The sequence below is a fragment of the Schistocerca americana genome, chromosome 2, assembly GCF_021461395.2.
Source record: "Schistocerca americana isolate TAMUIC-IGC-003095 chromosome 2, iqSchAmer2.1, whole genome shotgun sequence".
Taxonomy (NCBI): Eukaryota; Metazoa; Arthropoda; class Insecta; order Orthoptera; family Acrididae; genus Schistocerca; species Schistocerca americana.
This window is the reverse complement of record NC_060120.1, coordinates 385,211,567-385,234,509: the sequence shown is the minus strand read 5'-3', so window position 1 is coordinate 385,234,509 and position 22,943 is coordinate 385,211,567. Positions and strand designations below refer to the sequence as shown.

The 22,943-nt window shown below is 40.0% G+C and overlaps 1 protein-coding gene across 1 annotated transcript in view; it reads right to left on the bottom strand.

Annotated features, from left to right (window-relative positions):
• LOC124594102 overlaps positions 1-22,943 on the bottom strand; it is a 394,923-nt gene that overhangs the window by 146,698 nt on the left and 225,282 nt on the right. The window contains exons 4-5 of the mRNA XM_047132453.1: positions 14,337-14,424; positions 2,225-2,376 (exon numbers count right to left, since the gene is read on the bottom strand). Coding sequence (XP_046988409.1) covers positions 2,225-2,376; positions 14,337-14,424 — 240 coding nt within the window. The remainder of the gene's footprint in view (positions 1-2,224; positions 2,377-14,336; positions 14,425-22,943) is intronic.

Here is a 22,943-nt window from a genome sequence, read left to right as displayed (position 1 = left end):
GCAAATACACCCCACTGGACTCACACGTATGCAGTGTGCTATGAATGGATAGTTAACTTCTCTGCTTATTGTGCCTCACTGGTAGCCACTTCTTCCACAGCTGCATGACTGCCTGGCTCAAGAGCAAGATGACAGCATGCAGGCGAATGGAACATTATGTCGTCGTGTTCACAGCACAGAAGTCTTTGGCTTTTTTATCTGCTTGCTTATTTTCCCAAACAGTCAAGTGTCCCAGTATCCAGCAGACTGACATATCCTATAGTCCATCTGTAAACTGAAGGGGAAACACCACTTGCGGTAGGAGAAGTGGCCTTTCCTGGAAGAATGCTACAGCTGCCATACAGGCAGACTAAGAATTAATTCCATATCTAGCAGCGAAGTGCAACGTATGGCGACTTCCATAAGTTCTGTGTGTGTGCACTTCTGGTGTTAGTTATATTACTTGTTAACTTCTTTTTTTGTGAAGTTTTAATGAATTTAGTGAAAAATAAACACTCACAGGGTTGTCAGCACACTGTGTTGCCACTGATTTGAAAGACACATTGCAGAAATGTTGGTATAACTTTGTGGAACAGCCTGGATTATAAGCACAATATAACTTGACAAAGTCTCATGACTTTACACCAATAAGTAGTGTTACTGCCCATTGCCAACCTTGGCTACAAAACTATACAGCATGCCATAGCAATACAGCACTGTAGGAAATATTGCAAATGGTACATTGATTCCAACCCTCCCTATAAAAATCACCATCATTCCGTCCAGGTGACCCCCTCCCCTCTCTTTCCCCTCCCCTGGGGAGAAAAAAGGAACATATTATATGTCACAGAAACCCCTTGTCAATGTCTTAAACTGGATATGGAACTGATTAGAGTAACCCACATTATCCAATTCAACCAGAGTCCATGGTTGAAGTGATACCTATACCCTTCCTGACAAAAGAAGTGAAGCACTCAGAAGGGGAGCAAGAAATAAAATGAAGCTTCAGGAGTTGAAAGGGTATGTGATCTTATACCAGTGATTGCAAAATTGAGTCAAATATATAAATAACTTGGCAGGATGAGCCCACTTTTCGCTATGGTGTTGCATCCCTCTGACCTAGAGTTATGCATTGATTTGGATGGGAAGGGTATCATAAAGCTGTTGTATCTTCTTCTGACACAAGCTGGCCCACAAGTGAGACTGATGAGCAAATCAAAACTTGCAGAGAGCTTGGTCTTACTAGCCATTATTGGAGTCGTGGTGCTGGTGGTGGTGGATGAGGGGGGAGTGAAGAACAAGTTTTAACTTGGAGGGAGCTCGCACAAAACAGCCAGCTGGTGTGCCCAGCCAGTAGATGCACAGTGGTATGGCAGGGATCCTGGCCTGTGCAGTTCATGCGTGGATACTGCCTGCTCAAGTGCTCACTTGCTGCTCCAGCAAGTGCCTGTTCCAATGCAATTGTTTATGAACAAATTATAAAAGCAGATATAAAATGCTGATTCTATACTTTTACCTGACCTAATTTCACCACCCTGAATTTAGAAATACAGTAATTTTAAGTAGTACAAATGAGCAATTTCCAACATTGCAGTAGACATATGAATGCCAGTTCCACCATTTTAACTGACCTATTGCCACTTGAATTTGTTTAGCAGTTCAAGTGGGCTAGTTCCACCAGAACCATGACAACCCTGTGTGATGTATGGGAAGGGGAAGGAGAGGGGAGGGGTAGGGATGAAGGGATGAGAGGGAGGGGTGAGGAGAGGAGAGGGGAAGGAGAAGAGAGATATCTTGAAAGGAGATCGAGGAGTGTCCTCAAAGGGGATTGGGGAGGGGGAATGGCTTTTGCACTAAAAATGTGCTCATCCACTAACATGCTTGTAGTCCTAGAATTCGCTCTGTAACGTACCAAGTTACTTTATGCTCACAGTAGGTCACACAGCTGGATAGAAACAGTGTGGACTCCCCTGCTTGTTCTTCAGTTTGCAGACCAGATGTAAGGAATGACTGGAGAGGTTGGGTGCAGGGCCACGGATACCTGCTTGTTAGAGAAGTGATAGATTGTTTAGGTATACCAAGGATGTCAAGTAGACAGAGGAAAGGGAATGGAACAGATGAATCTCCAAAGTAGGTGACTTCACCGTGTCTACCTCTCAAGTAGATTTGGACACTTTTGATCAGGTTGGCTTTTTTTTTTTTTTTTTTTTTTTTCCTGGGAAGCCCTTTGCTGTGCTGTACTCACCATCAGCGTAAACAGGCGGCGCGAGCCTGAGGAAGGGTGTACCCGCAGCGCCCCACAGTGGTCGGCGCACATTGTTGCAGAGGCCAGCCTGTGCACGGTACCTGCTGGGTGGGCAGCGGGGCGGTGATGGGCAGCCAGCCAACTCTCCCAGCCTGCAACACATTTGGAACCACTGCTCACTCCACCATGTCTTTGTAGCAACACTGACCCCCAAATTTCCTCCATTTACAGCACTTTTAAGTGGGCAATGACAAAATTCCACTGTCTGCCAGTGAAATATGTTGTAAAAGAAAAAAACTTATTTCTCAGTTTTGTCACTTTTTTCTTTTTTTAAATTTATGATTTTATTTCAACTGACAAGGTTATGGCCTTCAGACGCTGTCTTACATCTAATGCGACTTCTTCAGTGATATAACTTTACAGTATGCATAGTACAGAGCAGTCCAGAGATGTGAAATACCCCTCTAAAACAAAAATGATAGATAAACAGAAATTTAAAATCAAGTAGAATGAGATAGGAGGGGAGGGGGGGGGGGAGGAGGAGTGGCATGATGTATGAGGCTATGTCATCAACATGGTGGATATTTTTGATGCTATCATCTTGTACGTAACTCATAATTATAATTTTTAAATAGAACAGGAATCATTGATGTATCAAACATACAGCAAATTACACAAGAAAAACAAAGGTGCAGGGGACAGGAGCAGCCATGTTATCAGGGGGGGGGGGGATTTTAGTCAAGACAACCAGACAGACCACCCAATACACCTAGTCTAGTGGTGAAAGTTCTTGTGAAATGCCATGAAACTGACTTTGTCATAGAAAAACTGAATGCTGGATGGTCAAAAATGCCTGTGGATGAAGGAACGTCAACCGCTGTTCTAGAGCCATTCAGTAAGAGTCCAGAGAGAAGTAAACAGCACATCTCACAGGAATCTGTGGTCAGCTGTACATCAAAAATTTGGCCACAAATAGATTTATATATGCAGGGACAAGGGAAGGCAACTATGTACATACTGAAGATCAGAAACCTTGCAACCCCAGGGAGCTGACTGTTCATGCTTTTACCCACATTCCAGTACGTACTGTGTGTAGGCTGTATTCCATGAGGAATGGGAGAACTGGATAACAACAACCTTACAATGTGTTGCACATGTTGGACCCTTCCTAAAGCCTATATGTGTTATCACCAGCATTTGGCTTGTTCTGTACAAATGCAACAACTCAAGAATGAATAAAGCTTCGCTAAAATGAAAGACACAGTTGCTTTTTCTCATTTGACTCTATCTTTTGAATATGTACATAGACCTCCTGTTTTATTTTACAGGGGTGGCCCACAGGCATAGACCAATCTCAATGTGAGCTCTACATTATAATAGTAATAGTGATAGCAGTAGTAGTAGTAGTAGTAGTAGTAGTAGTAGTAGCAGTAATAGTAACAGGTGCTACAAATTGAACTCAACTCCAGAGCAAAATTATGGTTATAGGATTCCTGACAGTATCTGTAGCTGAATACTGGTTCAGTCTGATGGACTGAATCTAACAAGATGTTTTACATGCAGATTGTAAGACACAGAAGTTGCTTACAAAGTATTGTTAAGTCATTCAGGAGCTGACATCGACAGGCCATACAAACAGAGGCAGCTTATTTAAGAGCCAGAGGTGAATTTAGCAGGTTTGTAACTAAGTGTGTGAATGATCCACTAATGTGTCAGATAATACAGTTTGAGATGGCAAATGGAGACAGAGACATTACTGCCCAGGGGAAGAAAATGGCAAGAAAGTTCTCACATACTGCATAAAAACTGCAAAAAGGTTCTCTCGAAGTGCAGAAGGTGCTGCTAATGACACACTTTTCCAAAGGAACATCAAAACGGAAACACAGAATAAGATGAAACAGTTCTGGAAACAGAAATCTCTGTATGGTCATTTCCCAAGTCATATGGAGAATTTAAATATTGACAGACATCAAACACACCTTTTATTTAGAAGAGCAAAAATGAGTGCAGAGTCAGTAACTCTAGTAGTAGCTGATCAATAACAAGCCTTGAAGGCAAAGAACTATGAAAAAGCTAAACTGAAAATCACTCAAGATGACACATGTTAACCTTGTGTAGTATGCCATTAGATCATGGACCACATAATGCCAGGCTGTCCTACAATAGTAAAGAATGAGTACCTCAAGAGACACGATAAGGTGTGCACATAGTTTTACTGGCAAATATGCAGCATTCTTGGGTTACCAAATCTCTCCAACAAAGGTTACGACCATACACCTAAAATGGCTATGACCGCTTGATACACCACTGTCCCATATGACCAACAAATTTATACTGTTCACATGGTTGCAGCTAAACAGCCATATATAATACCACCCCTTTAATCACAGAACAAGTAACATGAGATGGGATCATTAATGATAAAGCAAATCAGAAGAAACTGCAATATAAAGATCTAAGGTTTGAGGTCAGTCGAATGTGGAATGTACACTGATATGCCTGTCATCATTGTGCCCTGGGGTCAATACCACATGAACTGAAGGGTGCTGTGTCTAGAATTCCAGTATGTAGTACAAACACAACGAAATACAAAATATAGTACAGTTTTTTTTTTAAACAACACTCCAAGTAACATCTGCTCTTTACATCACCTCCCTCAACATCCATGAAGTTAGAAAGCTTCCTAATTGTGCCTTAGAAAGAGCTCTGTGGCATTTGGATTCATATGGTGCTCCTTCTTTGGACCAAAAAGGTGAAAATCAGTTTGACATACACCTGGGTTGTACAGTGGGTGCTCAAACTATTCAGTACTAAAATTCTGAATGGACTGGATTGTTTTCCCAGGTGTATGGGGGGGGGGGGGATTATGTTGAAGCAAAAACAATGCCTCTTGAAATATTCCCTCTCCTCTTCATTTTGATTTTGGGTTTTAGATATCACAGTTGATGACACTAAATGTCACTGTTAACTTTTAACCTTTAGGAGTGTAATGAACCAGTAGTGGACATTTTATATCCCAAAACAGTGTCACAATCAACTATGCTACAGGACTTTGGCTTTTGGACATTTATTGCTATAGGAAAAGACGGATGTTTTGATTTCCTGCTCTGTCACTTACTCTAAGGTTCATATTGATGGACACAAATCTGATCAACAGTTACAATGCGAATGAGGAAGGCATCTTCTTCCTCTTTAAAATGCCTCAAATGTGATTTCAACATTTCCAAATTTTTCTGTTTGCAAAACTTCCTGACAGATTAAAACTGTGTGCCAGACTGGAGAAAGAACATTGGACCTTTGCCTTTCACAGGCGAGTGCTCTACCAACTGAGCTACCCACAGCAGACACTGATAAGATATCAAAATGGTGCAAAAATTGGCAACTTGCTTTAAATGTTCAGCAACAAAAAACTGTGGACTTCAAAAAGTGAAATACCATAGTATCCTATGAACATAATATCAGTGAGTCACAGACAGAATCGGAAAACCCATCCAATACCAGAGTCTAACAAACTTTCTGACAGATTAAAACTGTGTGCCGGACCAAGACTCAAACTCGGGACCTTTGCCTTTCGCGGACAAGTGCTCTCCCAACTGAGCTACCCAAGCATGACTCATGACCTGTCCTCACAGTTTCAATTTTGCCAGGACCTCATCTCCTACCTTCCAAACTTCTGCAAACCTAGCAGAACTAGCACTCCTGGAAGAAAGGATATTGCAGACACATGGCTTAGCCACAGCCTGGGGGATGTTTCCAGAATGAGATTTTCACTCTGCGGTGGAGTGTGCACTGATATGAAACTTTCTGACAGATTAAAACTGTGTGCCGGACCGAGACTCCAACTCGGGACCTTTGCCTTTTGCGGGCAAGTGCTCTAGTAACTGTGCTACCCAAGCATGACTCACGACCCGTCCTCACAGCTTCAATTCTGCCAGTACCTCATCTCCTACCTTCCAAACTTCACGGAAGTTCTTCTGCGAGCCTAGCAGAACTAGCACTCCTGGAAGAAAGGATATTGCGGAGACATGGCTTAGCCACAGCCTAGGGGATGTTTCCAGAATGAGATATTCACTCTGCAGCAGAGTGTGCGCTGATATGAAACTTTCTGAAAGATTAAAACTGTGTGCTGGACCGAGACTCGAACTCGGGACCTTTGCCTCAGAGCACTCATAATAAAATCATTACGAATAAAGCTATTCACCAAACCAATTCAGCTAATGCATAAGAGCAACAGTGAGATTAAAGCTTGACATTGTCAGTGTTGTCAAATTATGGAGTGGAAAGAAAATGCCTTTACATATTGACTTGGTGAGTAATGACAAATAAAATACATGCCAGTGGTACATAAGAAATCAAATCTCGAGAAGAACTTAACTGATTAGGGAAGAGTGAGTAATACTTGGATGAGATGGAAGATGAGATGGAAAATTTCCAGCTTCTCTTTCTGCCCCGATGTGGCATGCAGTGTTCACTGGCTGTTGTGTCTTCCTCCAGCAATGGCATCACATGCATGCAGTAAGGAGTGACAGGAGGTCAGGACACTGCTCCCTCAGCCACTGACAGCCCTCTACACCTTCTCACTGCCACTTCCCACTCAAGTAGCTTCCCCATTAACATCACACAGCTGAATGCATCCTGTTTCCTGTACTCCCACAAACGAATAATCCCTGGTACTACAAGGAACTGTACCCGGATCCCCCATATGGCATTCAAGCACACTGAATACTCAGTTATGGAAGCATGCAGTTGGAAGATAGAAAACATAAATAAATAGGTATGATTAAAACACGGATAGCATTGATAATGTACCAGTGACTGACATACTCTACAATGATAATGGATAAAGCTCTAACTGTGGTTTTGTGTCAGTGTCAGTTTACCGTGTAGGGTTGGTTTTTCCCCCCAAGAATCATACGGCTGACATGATGAAGTAGATTCAGAAAGCTTTATTGTTATGCAGAGATAGAGACAAGTTGCAGGGTGTATAAAAAACTTGTATTGCAGTTATGGAAGGATGATAAGAATCTGATATGTGTGGAGCTGTCCTGAAGACACCAGGGATTAATAAACCAATGAAGAAAACAGAGCATGTGATGATCACATTGTCTCTTCTGTTCCATCCAACTACCTGAGCATGAAAGGACTGGTGATCGTTTGTCCAATATTTTTCTACTTGGCAGATTTGATTCTTGAAGTTTGATTCTGTAGGACTGTAAAATTCATTCAACAGAAAGAATCTGACAGCTGTGAGTGCAATTGTCATTTTACTTCTTGGTTCACCCTTGAAACATTGTCTTCCACATTTATAACATACATAAAATAGAAATTGTTGAGATTAAAACCGCATGTGTATGAATTCAGCTCTTACTTTCTTTTGTAATACATACAATGATATGTACTGACAAGATTTGAGAAATTTTTCAGGAAATTTTGGTGCATGCTTTGGTATGAGGAGTCCAGAGACACAGTAACCGGTCAGTTCATGAAAGAATGGGCAGTAACATACCATGGAAATGTGCCGCTTATGATTTGTAGGCAAGTCAGGTTTCTTTATGACTAGTCCCAACACTCTGTATGCCCAGAGTCAGGCACCACCATCATGTACAGTCTGGGCAGTGATGGATTGGTGGTGGTGATTGTGTTTTATAGCTAGAAGTTTGGTCACCAGCCATGATGCTGAGAGACCTTCTTCTACTTCTTTTTCATCTTCTATTGTCATATAAACCACCAACATTATGAGATTCTAGTGACTACTCGTCTGGACCTGGTTGTCAGGACAGCTGCAGTACTTTAAATTGTTTGTATGCGAATGTCCATGATGCATGGCTGTACGGACTATTGTAATCATGAGAGTTGACATGTTGTACAGCTGTGTAAAACAAACAGTTCTCCACAGCAACACAATAAATGGTGAAAACTACAGCAACAAAATAACATCTCATTTGTATGAGGGTTCTTCAATTACTAGCTTCTGTTATTTAGTATGTTTTGGTTATTTTTCCCATTGTCAGAAGTTAATATTTACAAGTAGTTGATTGACTGACTGATTTTTTGCTACATTTCATCTGTCCTCGTCCAGTGACATTATAAGACTAATACATCAACATCAAATTACCCGATAATGATACATTGGACACCTTCAACTTCTACATTTACATGTACAGGACATTTATAAAAAGTTTAACTTATTTCTGCAAAAGGTGGTATTAGTTAGAACTACACTCATCAAAAAAAGTTTTGCATCACCCCCGTTCCCAGAACTCTTGAAGAGAGACACTGACTGTGGATATTGTACCATAGACACAGTCCCTTGCACTGTTCAGAGATGTCACTAAAACAACCCAAAGATGTAAACAACCATGCAGGAGCAGCACCTATTAGACAGAGGGGGTCAGACAGCCAATCAGTTCCAGTCATTCCACCAGGAAGGAGGTACACAGTTCTACATCTACATGGGTACTCTGCAAATCACATTTAAGTGCCTGGCAGAGGGTTCATCAAACCACCTTCACAATTCTCTATTATTCCAATCTCATGTAGCGCGCGGAAAGAGTGAACACCTATATCATTCCGTACAAGCTCTGATTTCCCTTATTTTAACGTGGTGATCGTTTCTCCCTATTTTGGTAGGTGTCAACAAAATATCTTCGCATTCAGAGGAGAAAGCTGGTGATTGGAATTTCGTGAGAAGATTCCGTTGCAACGAAAAACGCCTTTCTTTTAATGATTTCCAGCCCAAATCCTGTATCATTTCTGTGTCACTCTCTCCCATATTTCACGATAATACAAAACGTGCTGCCTTTCTTTGAACTTTTTCGATGTACTCCGTTAGTCCTACCTGGTAAGGATCCCACACCGTGCAGCAGTATTCTAAAAGAGGACGGACAGGCGTAGTATAGGCAGTCTCCTTAGTAGGTCTGTTACATTTTCTAAGTGTCCTGCCAATAAAACGCAGCCTTTGGTTAGCCTTCCCCACAACATTTTCTATGTGTTATTTCCAGTTTAAGTTGCTCATAATTGTAATACCTAGATATTTAGCTGAATTTACGGCTTTTAGATTAGACTGATTTATCGTGTAACCTAAGTTAAACGAGTTCCTTTTAGTACTCATGTGGATGACCGCACACTTTTCGTTATTTAGGGTCAACTGCCACTTTTCCAACATTCAGATATTTTTTCTAAATCGTTTTGCAGTTTGTTTTGATCTTCTGATGACTTTATTAGTCGATAAACGACAGTGTCATCTGCAAACAACCAAAGATTGTCTCCCAAATCGTTTATATAGATAAGGAACAGCAAAGGGCCTATAACACTACCTTGGGGAACCCCTGAAATCACTTCTGTTTTACTCGATCACTTTCCGTCAATTACTACGAACTGTGACCTCTCTGATAGGAAATCGCAAATCCAGTCACATAACTGAGACGATATTCCATAAGTACGCAATTTTACTACGAGCCGCTTGTGTGGTACAGTGTCAAAAGCCTTCCGAAAATCCAGGAATACGGAATCGATCTGAAAGCCCTTGTCAATAGCACTCAGCACTTCATGTGAATAAAGAGCTAGTTGTGTTTCACGGGAACGATGTTTTCTGTCCCGGCGGAGGTTCGAGTCCTCCCTCGGGCATGGGTGTGTGTGTTTGTCCTTAGGATAATTTAGGTTAAGTAGTGTGTAAGCTTAGGGACTGATGACCTTAGCAGTTGTGTCCCATAAGATTTCACACAATTTTTTGAACGATGTTTTCTAAACCCATGTTGACTGTGTGTCAATAGACAGTTTCCTTCGAGGTGATTCATAATGTTTGAACACAATATATGTTCTAAAATCATGCTGCATATCGACGTTAACGATGTGGGCCTGTAATTTAGTGGATTACTCCTACTACCTTTCTTGAATATTGGTGTGACCTGTGCAACTTTCCAGTCTTCGGGTACGGATCTTTCGTCAAGCGAACGGTTGTATATGATTGTTAAGTATGGAGCTAATGCATCAGCATATTCCGAAAGGAACCTAATTGGTATACAGTCTAGACCAGAAGACTTGCTTTTATTAAGTGATTTGAGTTGCTTCATTACTCCGAGGATATTTACTTCTACGTTACTCATTTTGGCAGCTGTTCTCGATTCGAATTCTGGAATGTTTATTCGTCTTCTTTTGTGAAGACATTTAGGAAGGCTGTGTTTAGTAAATCTGCTCTGGCAGCACTGTCTTCGATAGAATCTCCAGTATCGCGCAGAGAAGGCATTGATTGTTTCTTGCCGCTAACATACTTCACATACGACCATAATCTCTTTGGATTTTCTGTCAGATTTCGAGACAAAGTTTCATTGTGGAAACTGTTGTGTCTCGCATTGAAATCCGCGCTAAGTTTAGAGCTTCTGTAAGGCAATCTTGGGGATTTTGCGTCTGTTTAAATTTGGCATGTTTGTTTCGTTGTTTCTGCAAAAGTGTTCTAACTCGTTTTGTGTACCAAGGAGGATCAGCTCCGTCGTCTGTTAGTTTATTTGGTATAAACCTCTCTACCGATACTATTTCTTTGAATTTAAGCCACATCTGGTCTACACTTCTATTATTAATTTGGAATGAGTGGAGATTGTCTCTCAGGAAGGCGTCAAGTGAATTTTTATCTGCTTTTTTGAATAAATATATTTTTCGCTTATTTTTCGAGGATTTGGGGATTACAATATTCAATCTCTCTACGACAACCCTGTGTTCACTAATCCCTATATCGGTTTTGATGCTGGTTATTAGCTCAGGATTATTTATTGCTAAGAGGTCAAGTGTGTTTTCACAACCGTTTACTATTCGCGTGGGCTCATGAACTAACTGCTCGAAATAATTGTCAGAGAATGCGTTTAGCACAATTTCGGATAATATTTTATGCTTACCTCCGGAATTAAACATGTATTTTCCCCAACATATAGAGGGTAAAGTAAAGTCACCACCAACTATTATCGTATGAGTCGGGTACGTGTTTGAAATCAAACTCAAGTTTTCTTTGAACCTTTCAGCAATTGTATCATCTGAACTGGGAGGTCGGTAAAAGAATTATTCCGGTTGCCAACAATGACCTCTGCCCATACTAACTCACAAGAAGTATCTACTTCAATTTCGCAACAAGTTAAACTACTACTAACAGCAACAAACACGCCACCGCCAACCGTGTTTAGCCTATCTTTTCGGAACACCGTTAGATTCTTCGCAAAAATAGCGGCTGAGCTTACATCCGGCTTTAGCCAGCTTTCAGTGCCTATAAGGATTTGAGCATTGTGTCTGTAGTTCAACCATGACTAGATGGTCAATACCACGGTTCGATCGTGTCTGCATTGTTACTTTGTGCCAGGAAGGGCTCTCAACAAAGAAAGTGTCCAGGCGTCCCGGAGTGAACCAAAGCAATGTTGTTCGGACATGGAGGAGATACAGAGAGAGACTGATGACCATAGATGTTAAGTCCAATAGTGCTCAGAGCCATTTTTGAGATACAGAGAGATAGGAAATGTCGATGACATGCCTCGCTCAGGCCGCCCAATGGCTACTACTCCAGTAGATGACCGCTACCTATGCATTATGTCTCCGAGGAACCCTGACAGCAGCGCCACCATGTTGGATGACACTTTTCGTACAGCCACAGGACGTCGTGTTACGACTCAAACTGTGCGTAATAGGCTGCGTGATTTGCAACTCCACTCTTAACATCCATGACGAGGTCCATCATGCAACCACAACACCATGCAGCATGGTACAGATGGGCCCAACAACATGCCGAATGGACCGCTCAGGACTGGCATCATGTTCTCTTCCCCAATGAGTGCTGCATATGCCTTCAACCAGACAATTGTTGGAGACGTGTTTGAAAGCAACCGGTCAGGCTGAATGCTTTAGACGTACTGCACAGCAAGTGCAGCAAGGTGGAGGTTCCCTGCCGTTTTGGGGTGGCATTATGTGGGGCTGACGTACACCGCTGGTGGTCATGGAATGCATCGTTATGGCTGTACGGTACGTGAATGCCATCCTCTGACCTATAGTGCAACCACATTGGCAGCATATTGGGGAGGCATTCGTCTTCATGGAAGAAAATTCGCGCCCCCATCATGCACATCTTGTGAATGACTTCCTTTAGGATAACGACATCGCTCGACTAGAGTGGCCAGTATGTTCTCCAGACATGAACCATATCGAACATGCCTGGGATAGATTGAAAAGGGCTGTTTATGGACAATGTGACCCACCAACCACTCTGAAGTATCTATGCCGAATCGCCATTAAGGAGTGGGACAATCTGGACCAACAGTGCCTTGATGAACTTGCGGATAGTATGCCACGATGAATACATGCATGCATCAATGCAAGAGGACATGCTACTGGGTATTACAGGTACTGGTGTGTACAGCAATCTGGACCACCACCTCTGAAGGTCTCGCTGTATGGTGGTACAACATGCAATGTGTGGTTTTCATGAGCAATAAAAAGGGCGGACATGATGTTTATGTGGATCTCTATTCCAATTTTCTTTACAGGTTCCAGAACTCTCTGAACCGAAGTGATGCAAAACTTTTTTTGATGTGTGTGGAAGAAACCGATAAGTGTTGAGATATGGACCAATCTATCCTCTCATTGCCACCTGAGTGTTATGTACAAGCAGACTCTATAGACAGAGCTGCAGGTGTTTACCACATTCCTGAAACATCCTTCAGCCCTTATTTGCAGGGCACCAGTCAATCTTACAAATACACAAGGCTGCACTTGGAGAGTGTCACATGATCCTGTAATGTCTGAGCATTGTCGATCAGTTGGGAATACACCAATGCCTTTAAATGTATCCATAACCAGAAATCCAACTGATTCAAGTCCAGTCAACAAGGAGGCCATGTCACAGGACCTCTTTGACCAATCAATCACCCATGAGGTACCGTCGCTCCATCAGCAGAAAATGGGGTGGTGCGTCATCAAGTGTAAACCACAATCACTGCCTTTCTGCAAGGGTAACATTGTCCAGCAGTGTTGGTAATTTATCGTGCAGAAATCAGTGATACACAGCACCTGTTAATCTGTCTGGTAAAGTGTATGGTCTTATGAGTCTGCCACTCCTGCCCACACTTCGAAACTGAAGCGAGACTGATGCCTCACCTTCATGACTACTTGAGGATTTGCATCTGCTGACACGGGCAAACTGTCGTAATATTCTATGCCATCTCCTGTGAATCCTGCCTGTGCCACCGAATACTACACATTACTCGTCACACGTAAAACGGCCCATATCTCAACATGTATTGGTTTCCATAGACGTAACTATAGAAACTTTTCTTCTAGTTTTGGCCAATACTACCTCATATAGCAATATGTGGTACTTTTTTTAAACACCTTGTGTGTATGTAACAAGCCACTGTGCAGTGAATGTTGGGAGGCCACACCATACCAGTAGTGTTTATTTTCTGTCTTAATCCATTCACAAACTGAGTGTCTGTACATGCCCCAGTTTCTCTTGGCTTATTCTCATGGTTCTTATGTGAAATACATGCTGGAGCAGCAGAACCATCTTGCAGTCTTTCTCGAATATCGGTTCTCAATATTCACTTGGCAGAATTTCATGAGATTGTTGCTGTCTTTCTCCTAAAGATTCCCATGTAAGTTCTCTGAGCTATTTACATTTTGAAATGGGCTACCTGATCTGAATTCACACATCTCTGAATTCGTTCAGTGTCTGCTGTCAAGTTTCCTTGATAAAGACTCCAAACTTTGGTCGCACTAGTGTCTTGGATGCAATTTCTTGCTCTTTCCCAGAACACTTACAATGAATCTAATTCTTTCACTCGCCTTCTCTACTACCGATTTCATTGTGTTATCACTTCATATTGGTCCTTGATAATACCCCTAAATATCTGAAATGATGTGATGTGCAAGAGATTTTCGCCACTAATTTTGTAGTCTGGCGTTGTCAGGATCTTTTTGTTTGTAGAGCCATTATCCTGCATTTATCCAGATTTAAAGACAGCTACCACACATTATAGCCTACGTTATATCGAGTCATTCAGTAAACATTTTTGAACAATCTCCATTTGTTTTCAATGCTACGGACAAGTGACATTACAAGACTCGAAGACTTGGCTCTTACCATTCAGGTGACTTGGTGTGCTGCTCTGCAATCAGCGCAGCTTCTGCTCTTGCTCGCAGCCGTGAGTCCGTTATCGATGACAGGTAGTCTGCAACAAGGAGACGAAGGAGGGAATTAGAGTACCCACAGTGCTACGGTGGCAGAGAAATAAGACACATTGCCTAGCCTTTTCAATACTCTGTGCAAGACAGCGGAACACTCAAAAAACCATATGTATGTAAAATGATTTTTTATTCTCTCTGACATCGTGCATGGCAGCACATACTTTAAGAATCTTTAAGGGACACAATCAACTGACACACTCGTCAAATAAATAAAAGAACTCAATTCATCAGTCTAGTTTCATAACCTCTGTTAAACGCAAGATACTCACTGCCTTACCAACTGAGCATGAAATACGCTACTTGCAGTCTCATTAGCACGAGGAAATGTCAACAAAAGCGCGCCTAAAGCAGTCACATCATTCAGCCAGCAAGTAGCAAATGTAGAAGGTTGACCATGTTTATGTTCAATGCCAGAATATAACTCATCACAGCCGTGCTGGGACACTATCATTTACTGCAAAATCCTGGCTATAACTCACCTGTACTTTCTCACCATTGGCTGTCTTAATTCCAAATTGTATCCAGTTTGTTTACGAGCTTCAGTTTCTTGGCACTATCTTTTAACTAAAATTGAGCAATAATATGTTTTTATTGACTGTTCTACAGGCAGGGAGGAAGGGAAGACGTCTGCTCCCCCTGACCCCTGCGAAAATTTGTCTTCACAAACAGAATTCGTATCCCCTCCTGGCCACAAAGATCCTTGTATCAGTTCTGTATCGTTTGAAGAAAGCCGGAACATGGGATGAATACCAACTAGTAGCAAGTGCACCCAGAACCATTTCAATCTCAAAACCATTTCGCCACTCACTGCAAAACTGATACGAGTTGTTCGGCTAGCACAGAGCATGGGTACACTTTTATTTAAGTCACCACGCAGTCTTTCTACTCGTCTGTCTGATTCTGTCATCACGCTTTTCCTGCCTTGTGCTAATATTTTCACCTCTACTTAACTTCTGCACCCACATTCTGGTCTTTGACTAGGTTATTTCATGCCAAGGGGACCAAGGGTCACCACTCAGCCATCTCCAAAAGCTAATGAAATTTGGTGTGAAGGTTCTATATGGTCTTTGATGCTTATATATAAAATTTCAGTTCAGTATCTTCAGTGGTTGAACTTCTAGGGACTTTTGAAGAGAGGCTACTCGTCTTCGCATTATATACAAAGGTGCAATTGTGCGAAGTTTGCTAGGATTTTTTAAAAGTTCTAGTACACATCCGGTCATTTGCTTCAATACACAAAAACAGTTTTTATGCTGAATCAAACATGACAAAAATTTTGGATTTAGCCACATTTAAATATAGATACAAGCCTCTAAAGTGGCTAAAAAATTCGTCATGCAATTCTGAGAGGCAAGGTTTGCCCGACCACTGCTACTTTTCTGATGAACCAATCAACCCAAACTTCAAAGGGTTATTCCTAGCTATGATGTCTATATATGGATCAAATTTAACTAACATTGGATGCCTAGAAGAAAAGATATGCATCTGCAAAGTTGTCCAAAATTTTCTACATGCAAATTTTAGTTTTTTTTAGGGGGAAATATCCCAACTGTGTTTTATTCAATCCTCTTTTTCTGAACACAGCTTGAAAGAGCATGCCTTAAGCTTTCAAAGCTATATTGTTTAATTTCTGGATCTAGCATATTGATGGGTAAGAATACATTTCAAAAGTTATTATTTTGGGCATTATGCCCAACAATTAATTTTTTTGACTGTATAAACCAATTTCAAACATTCATTCAACATATGCCATAAAACGAGTATAATACACAACACAGCAAATTTGCAAAACAAAAACACTAAAGAGTCAGTTCCATTTTTGGTTAAATAGTCCTACAATTTTGTCAAGGACAGATGGGGGAAAACTGTTTTGTCTTCCTAATGATGATGGTAATGTGCTTCTAAAGTCATGAAAATATGTTGCTTAAGAATCCAGCAGGTCTCTTTAGCAGCTGGCCAGTGGAAGGAACAATCAGAACCATGTGAGTGCACAAAGCTGATCAGGACATCTTCTTGCTCATGTGAAATATGCTATGAACTTAATTTGAAAGACATGGACAACAATGGTATCATGATGGAGACAGTTGCTAATCATACAAATGCTAATTCGCTGACATTCTTTGCCACCTAAATACATAACAAATGGATGTAATGTGGCCTGACTATTCTCCCCATGAAATCCTTGCTCAGCATCAACAACAAATGAATAATTCTCAGCAAAATACATCAATATAATTAATTCATTTACAGCAAGATTTCTTTTTAGCTGCTTTAGCGTTTTGTCACAAAGTGATGGCTTCTTAAACCAGTAATTTTCACAATAAATGTCTACATGGAATCTTCAACAGTTCTCTGACATGTCTCCAATGTGTGTCTGTCAGTATGGGCCTATTGTTGGTATTATATTGTTTCTTCAGGGCCATAGTCTTTAAAACCATCTTTGAGAAAAGCCTCTAGTTGTACTTTTCTTGGACATCCCTCACAACATTGCAAAATGCAATCTTTTGATTCCAAACTGCATACTTTTTTGTGAAAATCTTGTAGTCATCTTCGATGGATGTTTCTGAAGCCAACATTAATTTGACATTTTGATGAATTGCACATACACATGCAGAATATGATCCAGAAGCACCAACTGTAGTACATCATTTCAGCCTGAACTCACAAAATTTTGAGAAAAGCTCAGTTGATTTCCAAAATGCTTACAATAAGCATGCGTACAATGAGCAATGAACATTTCTTTCATATCTAAAAGGAGCAGATGTGTGATTTCCATTTATTGTTACTGCAACACAATCCTTTTAGCTTGGACATAAACAAGGAAACTCATCACCTCCAAAAAAAAAGTGAGGACATTTTGTTTTACTTTATTGTTGAGCTTTTTCCCTTTTTAGTTTGCACATGTTGTCAAAATCCCATTTATCTTTAGCTTCCTAGGCTTCTTCTCCATTTTAGTTAAAACAGCAAATTCTTTAGCTGTTTTTTCAATAGTCCAGCTGTTTGGGGCCAGGGTCAAAATTTGAACTTTTCTGGAATTTCTTGAAGCCTGAAGCTTAAGTTCTTCAACGAAGACATCTGTATCTTTAAATTTTTGACACTCTTACGTTTATATTTGAGCAATATCTACTTGGCTCACACCAGCAGCTATGGCGATTACCTTAGTAATGCTACCTTTGGCTTCCAGAACTTTGTGCTTTATCTATCCCTTTGAATCCCGTTTGATGATCTGTTGAACCTTTAATGGTGATTCTCCAAGTGATGATCATGAAGTATTAGCAGTAAAGCATACATCAACAACATCCATGTGGATGGTGATTCTTGCTTATTCTGGTGGGATGATTCTCTTTGGGCCACTTCTTGTCTACATTTGGTACAAATTTTCTAACCATGTTTAAAAACGTTAATAAAAAACTTCAACCTATCAGACACTGCAATGGTCACTGCTGTTGAAGCCTTCTTGGTTACATGTTTTTCTTTACCAAATGGGTTGCAGCAAGTCTTCTGCACGAACTGAAATTTTGTCATCAACAAGGCATTATCGTATGGACAAATTTGGCCGTCTTCAGTAAAATAAAGCCCAGACCCACGTCGTAGAAGCTTCTTATTCATTGGTGACATTTCCTTAACTGACTGTAGTTCACTTTTGTCATAATAGAATGGTGATGACTTATGACAATCAGCTACATCTTATCCACGAAAGTAGCTGGGTGAAGGGATCTCTTGGTTCATTTTACACAATAGTTATTAATCTATAACAAGCAATTTTGAAAGCTTATGAATATGCAGGTTTGAAGCATAGAAGACTCAGACTTGTTTGTATATAAAATATACAAATTAGGCCATCAAAACAAATTGTTTTAGTGCTTACTTTCAGCTACAACAATGATTAATGATTATTGAACCATTCATATTCAACTCTAAGACAGTACAATGTCAACACCAAAAATTGCACCTCACAGAAGACTGACATAGTGAAAATTGCCAATAATGAAACCACCAATTGAAAGTGGTATTTCAGCAATGTATCACTGCTGCAAGGACAGAGTCTTAAAAAACTATTGCTGCTTTATAATGTCGATGGAAACTGAATGACAATGCATATATGTACCACCAACCACCATGCATTGTAGAATTAAAGCATTCTTAACAACATAACATTCCATTATGATAATCTAGAGTTTTTGATCTTAAGAGCATAATGTAAAAACACTTATTAGCACAGTTACATTCCCTAAACTGCAGGCAAATCTTATATTACCAAGAGACATTACAATTACACATTTTTTGATTTACATCTTCAAATTGTATTAATTTTTGTATTTACTGATAATAGATTTTCCCTACCTTCGAATACACATTCTTACTCATTAATATGCAAGGTCCAGAAATTAAACAGTATAGCTTTGAAAGCTTAAAGCATGCTCTTTCCAGAATATTCAACAAGACAGAGTTGAGATATTGCCTCCCAAAAATACCCTAAAACTGTATATAGAAAATTTTGGACAACTTTGCAGATGCACATCTTTTCTTCTAGGCATCGAATGTTAATTAAATTTGATCCACGTGCAGACATCTTAGGTGGAGTAACATTCTTAAGTTTTGGTTTAATTGGTTCATATGAAAAGTAGCAGTGGTCAGCCAAACCCTGGCTCTCAGAATAGAATGACGAATTTTTTGGCCACTTTAGAAGCTTGTATTTATATTTAAGTGTGGCTAACTCCCAATTTTTTTCATAAAAACTTGTCAATGTATGTCACAGCTAATGACCAAATGTGTGCTAGAAGTTTTAAAAAAGTCTAGCTAACTTGGCACATCTGCACACGATGTGAAGGCGAGTAGCCTGGCTTTAAAAGCCCTAAAATTTCAACCACTGAAGATACTGGACTGAAATTTGGTATATAACTGTCAAAAACAATAAAACATTCACACCAAATTTTATTAGATTTGGAGATGGTCGAGTAGGGACACTTTTTAATATTGGTCCCTTTGACGTGGAATGACCCACTACCCCTACTGTATTTTCTACTATGGAACCCAGGAATACTTAACACGATGCAATAGAATAAGGGAGACCACGGGAAATACAGATATCCCAGACAATAAAGACATTGTTTTCTCAGTCAATAGGAATAGTGCTGTAGTACAGCGAATGGTGCTAGAAGCAGAGTGCAGGGCCGACGAGGTATTGTAAACTACAGTCTTACTGTGGCACTAAAAACTAACTTTTATTGAGTTTTGATGCTATGTTTGATTATGTTTAAATTCGGGTCACTTTTAAAAAAAAACTCTAATAACTGTATAGTGTTGGTATATAGTACGTTTTCCAGCGTGTCTTTTCGTATGGGTTTTGCAACTTCTCGAGCATTGGCAAAGCCATTAAAGTTTGTCTCTGCCCTGATGTCCAAGTGGTTTAATATCGACAAATAAATGTGGGACAGTGTCTACAGAGTGTTGATATTTCCCCACATTCAAAACTTAAAAAAAAGTTGCTTCCACTTATGTAGTGTCTTATACCTAATTTAAGAAAGGCGACGACTAGAAAAAGAAAATTAGCGACAGCAGCTAAATGGACTGAAGAAACCCTAAAAAAAGCATAAAGTTTAGTGAAGTGAGGAAGATCACTGAACAGCATATCAATGGGGCTGAACATACCGAGAATTAAATTTTATGATCGATTAAAATTCAATTCATACCTTTCTCGAGGATATTGTTGTTGTGGTCTTCAGTCCTGAGACTGATTTGATGCAACTCTCCATGCTACTCTATACCCGTTTTTACTCCTGAACAAGAACAAGAATTAGTCAACCAAATAACTACTTTGGCGAAATTATTCTATCGTATTTTCCTTGTTGAGCTGCAACGAATTGCCTCCGACTTCGCCGAAAAACTGGGCCTTAAACACAGTTTCAATAAAATTACCAAATCGGCTGGAGAAGACTGCGTTCCAAGTTTTAAAAACGAGTACTCCTTCCCGCACCATGTTAACTATTACTGGAAACCACCGTTGGTGTCGAACTAACCTGTGCCTTCCTTTGGTAGGGGTCTCCCACAGATTTCTTCCATTGCCTACTCTTTTTAGTATGTATTCATTTCTTACACAGTCAAACAACTTAATTTTTAACTTTCTTCGACAGCACCACATTTCAAATGTTTTCAATTTCTTCCTTCCCACATTCCACTTCCATAAATCTTGTACAATAGATGTACACTTTTACGAACTTCTTCCTCATTTTCACATCAATATTTGATATAAAAAGAACTCTTTTAATGAAGAAACATTTCTTCACCTGCGTCAGCCTACTTCCGGTTTACTGCTTCGATCTCTTAACACAACAAGAATTGTCGACGTAAATTTAAATAGTATAAACAACCGGGTAATCACGCAGTGGCTTAATCTAGTTACGTTGCATTGAATGAACTTCGGTGTTTTAGTTACCACAGATTAATTTCACACGTGGGATTCTGGGCCAAAAGATTGAAATTAAATTTACTATGCAACACAAAAACAAAATTGTATTCATACAGCCTACTCGTGCTGTACCTTTACTCAAACATGCAAAAACTCGGTCACAAGAAAATTAAATAAATATAATTTTCTGGCATTAAATATAGTTGCCTATAGTACAGAGTAACAATGTTGAATAGTAAGCATGCATCCACCCAAAAATGCATTCCATTATTCGAAAGAATATACTGAGGTGCCCAACCCCTGAAACTCTCGCATTTTGATAAACAAACCAGCCCAAAACACTTGTACACCGCTCGGGCTGCTGTTCTGGGCTACTCAGAACAAAGCGCACAAACGATAGGTTAGCCCTCACGTGCATAATGGCGCATTGCAAAGCGATTCATATCAGAAAAAAATACTCATTTACTATAAATGAGGAACCATAATCTAAAAAATTTTGCAGGTACACTGAATGAATGGGAGCTGGTATGAGTTATTTTACTAAATATTACAAGAATTGTAGGAAGGGAAGTGGAGCAAACACTAGCCTGCATTTATGTCTTGGTACTCTTTACAAATGACAATGCTGTCGTGTGTCGACTAATTGCAATGTTACGACTGGAAAAATATTTTAAAGAGGAATGACATTTGCCACTAGGTGTCCGGTCAGATTTACCAGTCTTTCTCAAAAATACCAGCATTTGGTGCGCCTCACCTTGTTGCAGGATTCCGAAAAGGTATGACGTGCCATGCTAGTATTTTGCGATTCTGCTTTGAAAATAATGTCTCCAGATCCGTTACATATTCATCTGGTGCGGGCAATCATTAAGACTCCTGTACTGTCGCAGACGTACTCGTTAACTTAATATAGTGGGATTACAATTCCGGAATGCAGACAATATGAAACACGCGCCACTGACATATTTACGGAGCATATTCGTCTATACAATCTTCTCCGTGGAATCCACGAAATACTGTAGTTTCTGTTCGCTGACTGATATGTCACAGTTCAAGCCGTATTCATATCAAACCACAGGCATCGAAATGTGCAAACTTCATATCGTGCACAAGCATTGTTTCATTAGTGATTCACCGATAAGTGTCCATTGGATTTCTATGCAAATAACTAAGTTTCGACCTTGAACTTGCGGGATTCCCCTATTCAACGACAACGAACCGCGTAGGATGTGCAAGAAGAACTTGCACGAAAAATATGATGACAGTGAAATACCCCTTCTTAGGGCCACATCAAAGATTTTTGTCAAATATATTTGACAAATATTTGATCACATCTTTGATCAAATCTTTGACAAAGAAATTTGATAGTGTAAGCGCTAAAACGTTCCTGGTAACGCAATTTTATCTTTGAACAAAAAATACATAATGGTTGACTTATCAGTATAAAATGCTAAAAAATATGCTATATGTGAATTATTTCATGCTACATTACTTGGAAAAAAATGCTAAGTTTAGCCATTAAAATGCTAAATTGGCACTCTCACGAAGATGACAGCAATCACAGCCTCTTAGTGTGTGGAAATGAAAGAGGAACAGACAGTCTCTTCTAGAACAATTATGTCATCTGAAAGTAAAGTTTTCTACGAGTGGCAACATTTTATTTTCTTTGAATATGCTGTTTATAACAAAGAACTTTTCAAATTTTTACGAGCTGCCAAGATATCTTTGTAATAATCAGATTTCAGACTACCTAACAGATCAAAACGAAAATTTCTGTTCCGACACTGACAATGTTGAGTGTTTATGGAAAAAGTTCAAGGCAATCGTAAAATGCGTTTTAGACAGGTACGTGCCGAGTAAAACTGTGAGGGACGGGAAAAACCCACCGTGGTACAACAACAAAGTTAGGAAACTACTGCGAAAGCAAAGAGAGCTCCACTCCAAGTTTAAACGCAGCCAAAACCTCTCAGACAAACAGAAGCTAAACGATGTCAAAGTTAGCGTAAGGAGGGCTATGCGTGAAGCGTTCATTGAATTCGAAAGTAAAATTCTATGTACCGACTTGACAGAAAATCCTAGGAAGTTCTGGTCTTACGT